Raw genomic sequence first — 16,446 nt, 5'->3', positions numbered from 1 at the left:
CACTATAATAACTAACTACTATCTGGCCCTGTTGTTGTGGTGTGTGATCATCACTATCATAACTAACTACTATCTGGCCCTGTTGTTGTGGTGGGTGATCATCACTATAATAACTAACTACTATCTGGCCCTGTTGTTGTGGTGGGTGATCATCACTATAATAACTAACTACTATCTTGCCCTGTTGTTGTTGTGTGTGATCCATCACTATCATAACTAACTACTATCTGGCCCTGTTGTTGTGGTGCGTGATCCATCACTATCATAACTAACTACCATCTGGCCCTGTTGTTGTGGTGTGATCCTAATATCATAACTAACTACTATCTGGCCCTGTTGTTGTGGTGTGATCCTAATATCATAACTAACTACTATCTGGCCCTGTTGTTGTGGTGTGATCCTAATATCATAACTAACTACTATCTGGCCCTGTTGTTGTGGTGCGTGCGTGTGTGTTTTCACCCCATGAACCTGTCTCAGAGTTGGACGAAGACAGACGAGAGTTCCAGGGCCGTTCCAATGACACACCCTGTCACACTCTGCAACGTCCTCTGTTTCATTCTAACCATAACCTGCGTCCCAAACGACACCCTATTCCTTATGTATTGCACTACTGTTGAGCAGGGCCCAGGTATAGTGAATAGGTTGCCATTTGGGACACAGACAGAGGCTGTCTGGAATGATAATGATGGTATTACTCCTGGTGAGGAAAAGCTCCTCTGGATAGATTGAAGACACTTGGGCAGGTTGTTCCTTGTATGTTATCCTCTGTCTGATCCTACTGTGGTGAAGCTGCTGTGGCTCTGCCAGGGGAGAGGACAGGGCTGTCACAACCTTGACAGGTTGGCAGATTAACAGGTCCAAACAGCACTTTAGCTGGTATGTAACTTTTTATAAATTAACTACTCTTGGTGGCTTGTTATACTCTCCTATATTTCTCATTTCAGTTGCAGGTTTTCCTACATTTACCAAGTTAATATAGAGTTATTTCATTATCTGAAGAGGTAGTACCTATACTGATCACATCACATGATCTAACAGATTGTGTCTGAAGAGGTAGCGGCATTAGGTCAAGTGATGTGAAGAGAGTTGAGTAAAACAGTCAAAAGCCGTATGGTTTGTAGATCACGTAGCCAATAGGAAGCCTGTCGTCCCCATGCCAGCAACGGTTGAAGAGACGTGAAGTCCCCAGGGTCCTTCTGTGTAGATGGAGCTAGATGGATGCCTCTATATATAGCTCTGGATTGACTGTCTTCACTCATAATGTCTCTCTGAAGGACACCCCAGATAGAACCTACTGCTGGGAGAAAGACCAGACCATTACATTCCTGTCTCGCTCATGGGACTAACTACATACACAGATTCACTCAATCAGAACTCCTCTGAAATTGGGATTGCTTTTTACATTGACTTTATATACACACAAAGAGTTCAGGAAATGTTCATGCAATAGGTAATTCACCAATTAATGATCATTCAATACATAACAGAAAGACAGAACTTCATCCTGTTATGACAGAGATCACCTGGCCAGCCAGCATCTGGCCTCCCTTGACAAAAAAGTATAAAAAATGAGCCAATCAGCGTTGAGTTAAACTGAGCGAGCTCAACTGTGAATGGTCCTGGCACACCAAAAGAAAAGTGTCAAGGGAAGCCAGCTTGGATATGCTTCACTCCTATCAAATCCCATTGAGAGCATACGTCATTGACAGAAAAACTTGAATTGTTGCATCTCGTTGTGTTGTTGTCCTCCGGTAACTAGCTAGCCAGCTAGCTAAAATTGCCCTTTCCTAAATTAGGCATGGATGGAGATAGGGATTTGGACTTGTGGTTTTACTTTATTCTCAGTACTGGCCAATGATTATAACGGCGATTCTGATCCAACCATTAATTCATACATTGTTATGCCCCTGGCCTGAGAGGATGGAAGTTCAATATGTAGCTAGATGTAGAAGGCTAATGTTAACTAGCTAACGTTGCCCATGAATGGAAGTTAGGCTAGCTAGCAAGCATTTTAGCCAGGTAGCCTAGGACAACAACAAATAAAAGCGTGTACTGTATGACAGAGTCATAGACCGTTTCCTCAACATGAAAGAGGAGGATAGCATTGGTGTTTCTCTACAAGTAGAGTGAGTCAACATGAAAATGTCTGAAACATTAACTTGCTTGACCATGCGGTAGGTCATGTAACTGTTTGTTACATGCAATATGCTTTGTGGACTCCATCGGACAGATGTTGCTCTCCGGTTTTGTGATGAAACAAAGGTGTGGTTGAATTTATTCTGCCACTGTGTCTTATTGTCTCGGCCTTTAGGCCTTTATATATGAATGTGTGATGTGTGTGGCTTGGCTTCCCCACACATTCACATACACTACACACACACACACACACACTTTCACACTCATCATGGGTTCAATTAACCCTCCTGTTGTCCTAGGGTCAAAATGACCCGCCACTGTGATGAACCAACTTTATTTAATTTTTATATTTTTGGGATCATTTGTGAGAAGGAGGCAGTGAGACTTTAAAGAAAGTATCACTGCCTCCTTCTCACAAATGATCCAAAAAATATAAAAATTAAATAAAGTTGGTTCAACACAGTGGCGGGTCATTTTGACCCTAGGACAACGGGAGGGTTAAATCTGATGTCATTTCTTTAATGTTTCTGTTCTCCTTCCACAGGTGGGTGTCATCTCCAGAATCATCTCCTCTCTACAGTACCTGGTCTACCACAACACAACTACCACCCATCTGACCCAGCAGCAGGTCCATGCAGAGTGCCATCACACTGCTGAGTAGACAGTACCGCAAACCGTCTGAACTAAAGATAAAACATTTCCGCCAACCGTCTGAACCAAAGCTCTGACACTCCTTCTGCTCTGCTCCTGTTCTGAAATACCCTGTTTTGATCTGATCCGATCTGATCTGGACGTTAATCAGAAACACACTGTTCTGTTCTGATCTGATCTATTCTGGACGTTAATCAGAAAAACTCTGTTCTGTTCTATTCTGGACGTTACTCTGAAACACCCTCTTCTGTTCTGATCTGATCTACTGTGGACGTTGCTCTGACACTGTCTGTGGTCTCCACAATGAACGATGCCTCAGCTCTCCCCTCCAACCACACAGACTGTCAGGTGGTGAAGGTTCCCCACCTGGTGTTCTTTGTGGTGGGTGTGGTGTCTCTCAGTGAGAACCTATTGGTGGTGGTGGCGGTGGTGCGCAACAAGAACCTCCACTCCCCCATGTACATGTTTATCTGTAGCCTGGCCACGTTCAACACCATCTCCTCCCTCTCCAAGACCTGGGAGACCCTGATGATGGTGTTTAGTGATGTCGGACAATTGGACTCCCGGGGGGACTCTGTCCGGAGGGTCGACGACGTCATAGACGCACTGCTCTGCATGTCCTTTATCGGTTGTATCTGTAGCTTCCTGGCCATCGCTGTGGACCGCTACGTCACCATCTTCCACGCGCTGCGCTACCACAACATCATGACCATGAGGCGAGCCGTCGCCACCCTGGCGGGGATCTGGGCGCTATGCGGCGGCGCCGGGGTGGTGATGGTGGCGTTCTGTGACGCCGCGGTCATCAAGATCTTCTTCATCGTGCTCTTCCTCATCTCGCTACTCCTCATCCTCTTCCTCTATGTCCACATGTTCCTGCTGGCTCGATCCCACGCCAGGAAGATAGCGGCGCTGCCCGGGAGCGCCATGCCGCGCCACAGCCTCCGGGGGGCGCTCACGCTCACCATCCTGTTCGGGGTGTTTGTGGTGTGCTGGGCACCTTTCTTCCTTCACCTCCTCCTCCTCGTGGTGTGTTTAGAGAACCCCTACTGTGAGTGCTACCGCTCTCTGTTCCAGCTCAACCTGGTTCTGCTGATGAGTCACGCCCTGATAGACCCGGCCATCTACGCCTTCCGCAGCGCAGAGCTACGACACACCTTCAGGAAGATGCTGCTCTGCTACAAGGTCAAGGCTCTGTTCGACTGAAGGGCTTTGGCTGCGCCCTGTTCCCTAGATAATGCACAGCTTTCGACCAGAGTTTCTGACCCCATGGGCGTTGGTTAAAGGTAGTGAACTATATGGGGAATAGGGTGCCATTTGGGATGCAGCCTTTGTTGGCTTTCAGCCTGTCAATCTGTGTCTACACTACAGTATCTATCATCAACAAACCTTCTGGGTTTTGTTGACCTTACACCCTGCCTGCACTGTTTGTCTGTTATGTTGACATCTCAACCATGCTGCTTGACAGCACTCAGTGTGTCACAACAATCAGATCCCAGCTCATCTCAGATATCAGAGTGGTTTCAAACAAGAGACACTTGGGCATTTTCAGATGGATCACAAGTGCTTATAAAAATAAATAATCATGATAATTTACATAAAGTCCACAATCTGTAATTCACACTGTCTGTATGGGAACTGAGGATGTTCTGTCAGCTGTACATTTAACTATATACAGAATAGATAACTATTGTATATTATACTGTATGTTTAACTATATACAGAATAGATAACTATTGTATATTATACTGTATGTTTAACTATATACAGAATTGATAACTATTGTATATTATACTGTACATTTAACTATATACAGAATAGATAAGTACTGTATATTATACTGTATGTTTAACTATATACAGAATAGATAACTACAGAATGTATGCTATATACAACTCTAATAAAGTAATATGTCAAATGTCAGATTAGCTTGTGTCTTGTGAGTTCATTCTTTGAGTTCTATATTGAATATTTGATGTTTTTCTATGGCACTGACATTTGCATTGGAAAGATCACATCCTGTATGTTATCTATACCTAAATATGGAGATCTTAACTCAGTCATAGTAAGACAACAGCGAGTTGAAACAGAACCCAGGACTCCCTGGAAAACAGTGGTTAAGTGTTACTGAGTGAACTATCTTGGCTAACTAAATAACAATGAAATGGAAATGAATCTTTGCTAACATTAAAATAGCAGGAATGAAGTGCAAAAATAAAATATCCCAATCTACAGTGCATTCGGAAAGTATTCAGACTCCTTGACTTTTTCCATATTTTGTTACGTTACAGCCTTATTCTAAAATTGATTAAATCGTTTTTTTTCCCTCATCAATCTACACACAATACCCCATAATGAGAAAGCAAAAACAGGTTTTTATACATTTTAGCAAATGTATAAAAGAAAAACCCAGAAATATCACATTTACATACAGTACCAGTCAAAGGTTTGGACACACCTACTCATTCAACAGTTTATTTTTATTTTTACTATTTTCTACATTGTAGAATAATAGTGAAGACATCAAAACTATGAAATAACACATATGGAATCATGTAGTAACCATAAAAGTGTTAAATAAATCAAACTATATTTTTGATTCTTCAAAGTAGCCACCTTTTACCTTGATGACAGCTTTGCACATTCTTGGCATTCTCTCAACCAGCTTCACCTGGAATTATTTTCCAACAGTCTTGAAGGTGTTCCCACATATGCTGAGCACTTGTTGGCTGCTTTTTCTTCACTCTGCGGTCCAACTCATCCCAAACCATCTCAATTGGGTTGAGGTCGGGGGGATAGTGGAGGCCAGGTCATCTGATGCAGCACTCCATCACTCTCCTTCTTGGCAAAATAGCCCTTACACAGCCTGGAGGTGTGTTGGGTCATTGTCCTGTTGAAAAACAAATGATACTCCCACTAAGCTCCAACCAGATGGGATGGTGTATCGCTGCAGAATGCTGTGGTAGCCATGCTGGTTAAGTGTGCCTTGAATTCTAAATAAATCACTGACAGTGTCACCAGCAAAGCACCCCCACAGACCAAAGGACACATTTCCACCGGTCTAATGTCCATTGCTCGTGTTTCTTGGCTCAAGCAAGTCTCTTCTTCTTATTGGTGTCCTTTAGTAGTGGTTTCTTTGCAGCAATTCGACCATGAAGGCCTCATTCACAGTCTCCTCTGAACAGTTGATGTTGAGATGTGTCTGTTACTTGAACTCTGTGAAGCATTTATTTGGGCTGCAATTTCTGAGGCTGGTAACTCTAATTAACTTATCCTCTGCAGCAGAGGTAACTCTGGGTCTTCCTTTCCTGTGGCAGTCCTCATGAGATCCAGTTTCATCATAGTGCTTGATGGTTTTTGCGACTGCACTTGAAGAAACTTTCAAAGTTCTTGAAACTTTCCGGATTGACTGACCTTCATGTCTTAAAGTAATGATGGTCTGTCATTTCTCTTTGCTTATTTGAGCTGTTCTTGCCATAATATGGACTTAGCCCTATTTGGTAAAATACCATCTTCTGTATACCAACGCTACCTTGTCACAACACAACTGATTGGCTCAAACGCATTAAGAAGGAAAGAAATTCCACAAATTAACTTTTAACAAGGCACACCTGTTAATTGAAATGCATTCCAGGTGACTACCTCATGAAGCTGGTTGAGAGAATGCAAAGAGTATGCAAAGCTGTCATCAAGGCAAAGGGTGGCTATTTGAAGAATCTCAAATATAAAATAGATTTTGATTTGTTTAAGTATTTTTGGTTACTACATGATTTCATGTGTTATTTCATAGTTTTGATGTCTTCACTATTATTCTACAATGTAGAAAATAGTACAAATAAAGAAAAACTCTTGAATGAGTAGGTGTGTCCAAACTTTTGACTGGTACTGTAAGTATTCAGACCTTTTACTCAGTCCTTTGTTGAAGCATCTTTGGCAGCGATTACAGCCTCGAGTCTTCTTGGGTATGATGCCACAAGCAAGACGACGCCGAGACATTAGAATATAATTTTGATGCCTGGCCGAAGTACAGTGCATTTGTAAAGTATTCACACCCCTTGACTTTTTCCACATTTTGTTACATTACAGCATTATTCTAAAATGGATTAAATATGTTTTTTTCATGATCAATCTACACACAATACCCCATAATGACAAAGTGAAAAGAGGTGTTTAGAAATGTTAGCAAATGTATAAATTTTTTTAACAGAAATACCTTATTTACATAAGTATTCAGAGCCTTTGCTATTATACTCAAAATTGAGCTCAGATGCTTCCTGTTTCCATTGATCATCCTTGAGATGTTTCTACAACTTGATTGGATTCCACCTGTGGTAAAATCAATTGATTGGACATGATTTGGAAAGGCACACACCTGTCTATATAAGGTCACACAGTTGACAGTGCATGTCAGAAAAAAAAAACAAGCCATGAGGTCGAAGGAGTTGTCCGTAGAGCTCCGAGACAGGATTGTGCCGAGGCACAGATCTGGGGAAGGGTACCAAAAAATGTCTGCAGCATTGAAGGTCCCCAAGAACACAGTGGCCTCCATCATTCTGAAATGGAAGAAGTTTGGAACCACCAAGACTCTTCCTAGAGCTGGCCGCCCTGCCAAACTGAGCAATCGGGGGAGAAGGGCCTTGGTCAGGGAGGTGACCAAGAACTCGATGGTCACTGTGACAGAGCTCCAGAGTTCCTCTGTGGAGATGGGAGAACCTTCCAGAAGAACAACCATCAATGCAGCACTCCACCAATTCCTATGATGAAGCATGGTGGTGGCAGTATCATGTTGTGGGGATGTTTTTCAGAGGCAGGGACTGAGAGACTGAGGGAAAGATGAACGGAGCAAAGTACCGAGAGATCCTTGATGAAAACCTGCTCCAGAGCGCTCAGAACCTCAGACTGGGGTGAAGGTTCACCTTCCAACAGGACAATGACCCTAAGCACACAGCCAAGACAACGCAGGAGTGGCTTCGGGACAAGTCTCTGAATGTCCTTGAGTGGCTCAGCCATGCATCAGAGCTCAATTTTGAGTCTAATAGCAAAGGCTCTGAATACTTATTTAAATAAGGTATTTCTGTTTTAATTTTGTATAAATTTTGCTAACATTTCTAAACACCTCTTTTCACTTTGTCATTATGGGATATTGTGTGTAGATTGATGATGAAAAAAACGTATTTAATCAATTTTAGAATAAGGCTGTGATGTAACAAAATGTGGAAAAAGTCAAGGGGTCTGAATACTTCCCGAATGCACTGTATAAACGATGTGGAACTGTAGAATTTAGAATGTAGGCATTCTAAATCTGCAAGACGTTTTGCCAATGTGCTAACGCTCTCCATTCTACATCTTCCTGATGTATTATGTGTACATCGTGCCTACGTTGGGCAGACGTATGTGTGCTATCTGGGTCCCAATTTCGATGTCTACACGATCTACGGCTGACTGTGATGCTGAGCGGCAATGTGACGGTGTAGCCCGCATGCATTTCGACCTCCCACACTCACAGCCGCCCTCCCGCCGACCTTCTAAATGGAACGCGATCTACTAACGATACACCAGTCAGGCCGACGTCGGTGAGATGTATGTGTGCTGTCTGGGTTATGTCGTAGTAAATATATAATGTTATAGCTTGGTCTGACTAAAATCTTGTGCATGACCCATCTTGTGTTGGGCCTTTGTATTTAATACAATGCACAAAAGACTTCTATCTTGTCAGCCTTATCAGCAGGTGGCTATGGACAACACCCACGCCATAGGTCTCTCAGTTCTTCCAACTCACGAGTTCTTGCTCTGAGGACACACACACACACACACACACACACACACACACACACACACACACACACATCATCACTGATAAACACACACACACACACACACACACACACACACACACACACACACCACTGATAAACACACACACACACACACACCACTGTTAAACACACACAAACACACACACACACAAAAACCCCCTTCTCTTAGGCTGAACATCTGAAGACAGAGAACCCGACTCAGAGCCAATGCAACAGTGACACTAGCCTGGAGGTGACCTCGCCCAACTCATCAGGACCAATCAGAAGATCAGAACTACTAGAATCAACCTACTTCATTTTATTGTATAAAATGTCAGCACACAATGTTTAGGGGCGCTCTCTCAGATATCTCCCTACGAGATTGACGAACGGGTCTGTGCACGCTATTCCAGATATCTTTACCTCTGAATAAACTGCCTTATATTATACAATTATCCACCTTGTCCGAAGTCTCTACTTGGTCTCAGTTCTCCAGTAAACTTGTTTTATCAACAAAATTGGTAGCAGAGGATGGTTTTCTTCTCTGAATTCGGTCCATAGAAAGTTGATAGAGAAAGGAGACAAGTAAGAGACGGATCAGAAAGGACGGGTGACCTGTTCGCAGGAGCAGCCGGGAATCCAGCTCGCCTCAGGAAACTGATCTAGACGGCCGTCAATACAAAGGTAAGCAGAACCTGTTAAAACAAAATCTGCATATTGTATTATAGGATAAACCAAAATTAAGATCAGTAGTACTGAGCGTGAGTATGGATTACTGTTAAATTTATAACATATCTATTATGACTCAAAAGGCACATGTGTAAAGATATCTGAATTCTTTAGGTTTTTACTGTTGAAATGTGACTCTCTAGGTGAGGAGTCTAGTTACAGTGGTTCACAAGAGAAGGACCCTTTTATTTTTACTGTTGAAATGTGACTCTCTAGGTGAGGAGTCTAGTTACAGAGGTGTTGGTTCACAAGAGAAGGACCCTTTTATTTTTACTGTTGATATCTGAAATCTTAGGTTTTTACTGTTGAAATGTGACTCTAAGAGAAGAAGTCTAGTTACAGTGGTTCACAAGAGAAGGACCGACTTTTATTTTCTGTTGAAGTGTGGCTCTCTAGTGAGGAGCCTATTACAGAGGTTTTGGTTCACAAGAAATGGACCCTTTTATTTGATCCACAAGAGAAGGATCTGGTGACTTGATAAAAAGATTCAGATAGTCGGGTTGAGTTAATTCCGTGAGAATCCAAGTCCAGAAAAGGTTCTCCCGACTAGACGCCAGTTGAATGGTTTAAACGACTGGGAGTCTCCTTGAGGAGAATCAATAAAATAAAATAAAAATACAAGTTCAGATAGTCGGGCAATGGTTGACTTGGCACTCAACTAGATGTACTGTGAGGAACTCAAACTGAATTAATGTGTTGATGCTGATATGTAATGCAAATGTAAATGTTGAAATGTTAACCTGAATGTTGTGTAAGATTGGCCGTTTCATGAGACTAACTAGTTGATAACTTTTAAGAGGACCACCGAGTCCTATTCGGCATGTTATGCAGCCGCTACGCTGAAAGCTGACTTGTACTTTTTCCCTCTTGTGGTGTTGGTATTTCCCTAAATTCTAAAATTAAATTGATAATTATTTTAGGAGCGCTTGAGTTTGTTAATATATTCTTCCAAAAGGGCGATTCTGATACCTTTTGGGAAAATATATAATAACTCGAATACCTGAAAAACAATAATAACTTTTGCAAATAATTTCTAAAATTAAATTGATAATTATTTTAGGAGCGCTCGAGTTTGTTAATATATTGTTCCAAAAGGGCGATTCTGATACCTTTTGGGAAAATATATAATAACTCGAATAACTGAAAAACAATAATAACTTTTGCAAAATAATTCCTAGGATAAAATTGATAATTATTTTAGAAGCGCTCGGGTTTGCTAATATATTGTTCCAAAAGGGCGATTCTGATACCTTTTGGGAAAATATATAATAACTCGAATAACTGAAAAACAATAATACCTTTTGCAAAATAATTCCTAATAATAAATTATTGAAAATTCTTTGTGTACGAGGGTGGGGCACCTGAGATAAGTCGGTGTTGGCACCAAGAATACATTGCTGGCCTCGGCCAGTGACGGGCTAAGTACACCAAGATAGTCGGACCTTACCCGAAATTCTATATACATATATATATATATACTGAAATAGCCATGGCCGTCACTACTATCCCTGATAGGTTGTGAGTTTCCACAGTTAAAAGGTCCTATTTTAGATAGGTTGTGTGGTAGGTGTGTTTTGACGTATGAGTGGATAAGATTTGACCCATCATTAGGTGGGGGAGAATCACCGAAATTGACCAGAGGTAAATGTTTGTATGTATGTTTTCTGATAGGAATTGGACTCCTGCTGGGCACTCCTTATGAGGGGTTGTTGTGTGAAGCTATTTTGAATTACTTTAAATTTACTTGTAATATAGAAGAGGTGGCTAAGGGATTTTTAACAGTACCAACCATGGGGGGGGGGGCAAATCCTCACAAGAGGTCCCAGAATTTACTGGGGACGAGAAATGCTTGATGTAATTAAAATGGAATCCAGGGATAGCTTCAAATCTCCATTATATAACCAGGTGGAGGGAGAGGTATGGTTTTGAGGGACGTCTGGACGCAGATAAACTCGAATCCATGCTTAAAACAGATACATAAGGTGTGTAAAGGAGAAATGAGCAGTGAGAGAGAGAGAGAGAGTAGGAGGGGGCAAGTACCCACTGATAGCCTTACCTAATCGATGGGGGGGGGAATGAAAGGGGCCCCAGCAACCTTAGATGTATACAGTAATAATAATAATATGCCATTTAGCAGACAGGCCATGAACACAGAGGACGTGGCCAGAGCGGTAGAAAGAATGACCCACCCCATGACAGGAATAGTAAGGTTTGGGCTGCCGTTAGAGGGCAGTGGGTTTCAGGGGATGCCCATAGGACACTTTTGCCATGGGCCGATTACGGAGAGTATGTTGGGAAAATAACTGAATTGTGTAATAGTCTCAGAGAGACATGCAATCCATCAGACAGGAGAGAGGAGAGAGAAGTCCATCCCCCAGCTTTGAGCGTGAGAAAGAGGAAGATAAGGCGTGATTAGTCCTTGAGGGAGAAATAGTAGACTCTAGTGGGGGGAAGACTAAGGAACCCTTTTGATCCAAATTGTGAGGTGTTTGAATTGGCTACTATTGACTCAGCACTTCAACAGGAACAGAGAAACCTAATTTGGCATTGACAGTAATGGGTATGAAAATTAATTGGATGATGGGGTTTTGTGTTGAATTAGAGACAGTGAGACTATTAGTCAATACCTAGGAGAGAAGAGAGGTTACGGTAGCAAAGACAGACAAGAAGGAAATAGTAATAGTGGAGACAGGAGTGAGTGGAAGTGTTACAATTGTGACAAAACGGGACATTTTGCTAGAGAATGTGAGGAACCGTGTAGTTACTGTGCAAGGAAAGGGCACCAGTTCAGAAACTGTAGGCAGAAGGGGAAGAGAGAAATCAGGAGTCCTCATGACCTGGCTGTCTGGTTGTTGTTTTTTAATTGGGGTTTTCAAATAGAAAACAACACACCTAGTATGATGTTAATAAAGTCTTGTTGTTTCAATTTTGGAGGGTTTTCAGCAGGTCAAGGGTTATAGGTCTTAAAGGTGCACACAGTGAATTTTATGGATTTTTTAGGTTTTGGCTGAGTTTGGGGTATATATGATTTCTTATGAGAATGAATGTCATGAGGACTTAATGAACACTTGGGATAACTAACATTTATGAAATATTTAGAATAATGGTAATGTTTAGTATACTATGGGATTAAACAGTTCGTTAAATGATTTCAATGGCCTCTGAACTCTGTTTTAACATTCTGGTGTTATTTTAATCATCCACACTAGTAAATTCTAAAGGCATGAGAGGAGGACTTTAAGATAGTTTATTTTACTAAGTTGAGGGTAAAATAGGTAGGTGGTAATATTGACACATGGCCAAATCATGTGTCAAAGAGGGGGATGGTTGGATTAAATATTAAATATATACGAAGGAGAGGACAAAATACTTTTAAAAAAAACAAACAAACATGTATGATAGTTTATTAACCACACCTGTATGTCATAGGTTTTGTGCCCCACAGGTGAACTAAAGGAGAAGGTGACCCACTCTATCTAACCAGGAGACTGAAGCAGGCCTGGCGGGAAGGGCCCTACCAAGTACTGCCTTTGCCAGCAGAATAGCTGAGAGATCCATCTAGGTGCATGTCACACACTGTAAAAAGGCAAAACCAGCTACACCTGACGAACAAACACAGAGTTAGGAGAAAGATCCGATTACCACTAGGGCTCGGGGGTTGGCTCCTTAACGAAGATTCCCTTACCCTGTCTGATCATCCCTGTGTGAGTTCGATAGAAGGTAAAGCAATGGGTTGGCCTCTGGCATCTGACATGTTCTCAGGGCAAGGGTGGGGATTCACAGGTCTCCCGACGGTAGGTAGCTGTCTGATTGTGGGGGCCATATCCCTAGCACACACGGACCCTCCTGTTTCAGCCAGAAGTGGTAGTTAACCTAACACAAGTTGAAAAGGCATAGGAGACAGCTAGACGTAGGGAAAGGGGAAATTCTAGAGTAAACCTCTCTGAGGGAGGTAGTGAGACCGGGGCTGTGGTAAAGATAGTGCAAAACTATAGACCTGGAGGAAGTAGTACAGGTGGAAACGGGGTATAGAAATCTTAACCTGTGGTTGGAATGGATTCAGTATACGGAAAAAACTATGTCTAAAGAGGACTGTTTTGCCTGTGGGACAGCCAAACCAGGGTTAACAACTACTCCGTTCCCCTTGACAGGCTTTGACTCTCTGTCAGGTTTTTCCTCCATGCAAGCCACTTGGGAATGTGGTGAAAGAGTCTTATGGTAACTTGCACTATCTGTTTCCCCCGATAACAAAGTCATCCCGACCTGGGTTGCCTCAGTTTGAAGTCAAAGGGGATTCTAATTGTTTTTCTAGGACTAGTAAGGATAGGATACAGGGTAGGGCCTTTTAGCTCCTGCTCCCACACAGAGAATGTTACACCTAAAGAGACCATGACTAATCTCTCCTCTTTGTTGCAGCAAGAGGATTATAGGAGCCAAAACCAGGCCCGTGCTGACATCTGATGGATGTGTGGTGATAACTGATTGTGAACTCACCTACATACGCAAACAATCAAACGTGTCAGAGACTGGTGAGTTGTCACATAGAAAGTAGGACCTCCTCCCGGGATCCTTTGATGAAAGGATATATATTGATGGGATCCACAATCAGATCGCAGCTGAGTTTGAATCAAGTATTTTCTGGTGGTCAACAATTAATAAAAATGTAGATTGGATAAATTATATTTAATATAACCAGCAAAATATTTATAAACCACACTCGTGATGCAATAAAGGGATTAGCTGAGCAGACAGCGGCAACTAGCTTAATGACATGGCAGAATAGAATAGCTTTAGATATGCTTTTGGCTGAGCGGGACGGGGTTTGTGTTCTGTTTGGATATATGTGCTGTACTTTCATCTCCAACAATATAGCACCGGACGGGCCCGTGACCAAAGCGCTTGAGTGACCATCACCACGCTGGCGAACGAACTGGTTGAGAACTCTGGTATTGATAGCTCCATAAACGGTTGGTTTGATAACATATTTGGTAAATGGAAAACTATTGTTGTGACTATTCTGGGTGAAGTTATGGCCTCTATGGGTATACTTGTTCTTTGTGGATGTTGCCTTATTTCCTGGCTGAGTGACTGGTTTGGTGAGTACTCTTCTATGGTGGTTACTGGATTTCTGACCCTAGTAATTGTGTTTTTGCTGTTAATGTGTTGTGCTGCTTGCATCGTCCCTTGTCTCAGGAGGTCAGTGGTAGGAGTGGTGCAGGCGTCAGGTATGATGCTGTTGTTACCGGCCCAGGATGATGCAGGTGACTCTGCTACTGACTCTGAGACCAAGCTGGATGATCCATGTTTTGCCTAGTAAAATACATACACGCATTTATTTTCAGTTCTTGCTCATTTATTACCTTATGTTTTGACTAACCACTGTGATTGTTTATTCTTCCTGATGTGAAGGTAAAGGATTCCTGGGTGGCTGGTAGCCAACTCAGTACATGTTAGGTGTAGGGGAGGAATAGAGGGTTAAAATTATTATTTTTATTTTTATTAACATTAAATGTTGTGATTTAATTTCCATATCCTGTTATTCTTAAGGGTGATTATACTCTGTTTAGAGTGACACCATAAAATTGTTGGCTTTTATTTTTTGGATCTGTATGTGATGAATAGCTTGGAAGGAATGCATTAATGAGGAGCACTGTACTGATATGGATTGTTTCACATAACAGGCTGATAAGAACACTCTCTCTTTGTTGTCTGTGAAACTGTCCTTGAACATGGGTACATGGAGTACAGTTTTTGGGGGCTCGTCCTTTTGGGTGCTGACTGTTGTACTATTAATAAAAACGTCGATAGAATTAACTACATACATTAAAGTCCAGAAATTAGAAAACTGGACTCAACAAGGTTTTGAGGCTGTTCATGGACAACTAGCTGCAACTTCATTAATGGCTTTTCAGAATAGAATTGCTGTTGATATGTTACTTGCTGAAAGAGGGGGTGTGTGTGCTATGTTCGGGGAACAATGTTGTACTTTTATTCCTAATAATACTGCTGCAGATGGAAGTTTGACAATTGCTCTAGAAGGTTTGAGGACTCTTAATGGTAAGATGAAGAGCCACTCAGGGGTGGACACTTCAATGTGGGACTCTTGGATGGATGCGTTTGGTAAATATAAAACGCTTGTTTCTTCTATACTTGTATCCATCTCTGTTTTTGCTGCAATTCTAGTGCTTTGTGGATGCTGTTGCATTCCATGCATACGGACGCTGACAACCAGGATTATAACCACCGCTATTGATCCGCATCCTGCAGATAACGGTCAGATGTTTCCTTTGCTTGCTATTGACGATGCTGACCAAGGATATCTGGATGATGAATAGCATTTAAGCTTTGTGTCACGTCTCTTGTGAGACGTGAAGAGGGGGAATGTAAAACTTTATCTTCTGATAAAGTTTTCCCTATTTTGCCAATTGCAGCATTTAAGCTTTTTGTCACGTCTCTTGTGAGACGTGAAGAGGGGGAATGTAAAACTTTATCTTCTGATAAAGTTTTCCCTATTTTGCCAATTGCACTATTAAGCTTGTGTCACGTCTCTTGTGAGACGTGAAGAGGGGGAATTAAAACTTTATCTTCTGATAAAGTTTTCCCTATTTTGCCAAATTGCAGCATTTAAGCTTTATGTCACGTCTCTTGTGAGACGTGAAGAGGGGGAATCAAAACTTTATCTTCTGATAAAGTTTTCCCTATTTTGCCAATTACACTGTTAGCTTGTGTCACGTCTTAAGTTTTCCTTCTTTACTGTTACTTGGTCACGTCTCTGGGGAGACGTGAAGAGAGGGATTTGTCGTAGTAAATATATAATGTTATAGCTTGGTCTGACTAAAATCTTGTGCATGACCCATCTTGTGTTGGGCCTTTGTATTTAATACAATGCACAAAAGACTTCTATCTTGTCAGCCTTATCAGCAGGTGGCTATGGACAACACCCACGCCATAGGTCTCTCAGTTCTTCCAACTCACGAGTTCTTGCTCTGAGGACACACACACACACACACACACACACACATCATCACTGATAAACACACACACACACACACACACACACACCACTGATAAACACACACACACACACACACCACTGTTAAACACACACAAACACACACACACACAAAAACCCCCT

The 16,446-nt window shown here is 41.9% G+C and overlaps 1 protein-coding gene across 1 annotated transcript; it reads left to right on the top strand.

Moving 5' to 3' along the window:
* Positions 1–3,093: 3,093 nt before the first annotated feature.
* Positions 3,094–3,993, top strand: mc2r (melanocortin 2 receptor; the record flags this gene model as incomplete). Its single annotated transcript, XM_084151406.1, has 1 exon — positions 3,094–3,993. The coding sequence occupies one exon, from the start codon at positions 3,094–3,096 to the stop codon at positions 3,991–3,993; it is 900 nt and encodes a 299-aa protein (XP_084007532.1).
* Positions 3,994–16,446: the final 12,453 nt, after the last annotated feature.

Source organism: Coregonus lavaretus, assembly GCF_964263955.1.
Source record: "Coregonus lavaretus genome assembly, chromosome: 3".
In the NCBI taxonomy this organism is placed as follows: Eukaryota; Metazoa; Chordata; class Actinopteri; order Salmoniformes; family Salmonidae; genus Coregonus; species Coregonus lavaretus.
Note: the sequence above shows the minus strand (reverse complement) of the source record. Positions and strands in the feature narration are given on the sequence as shown.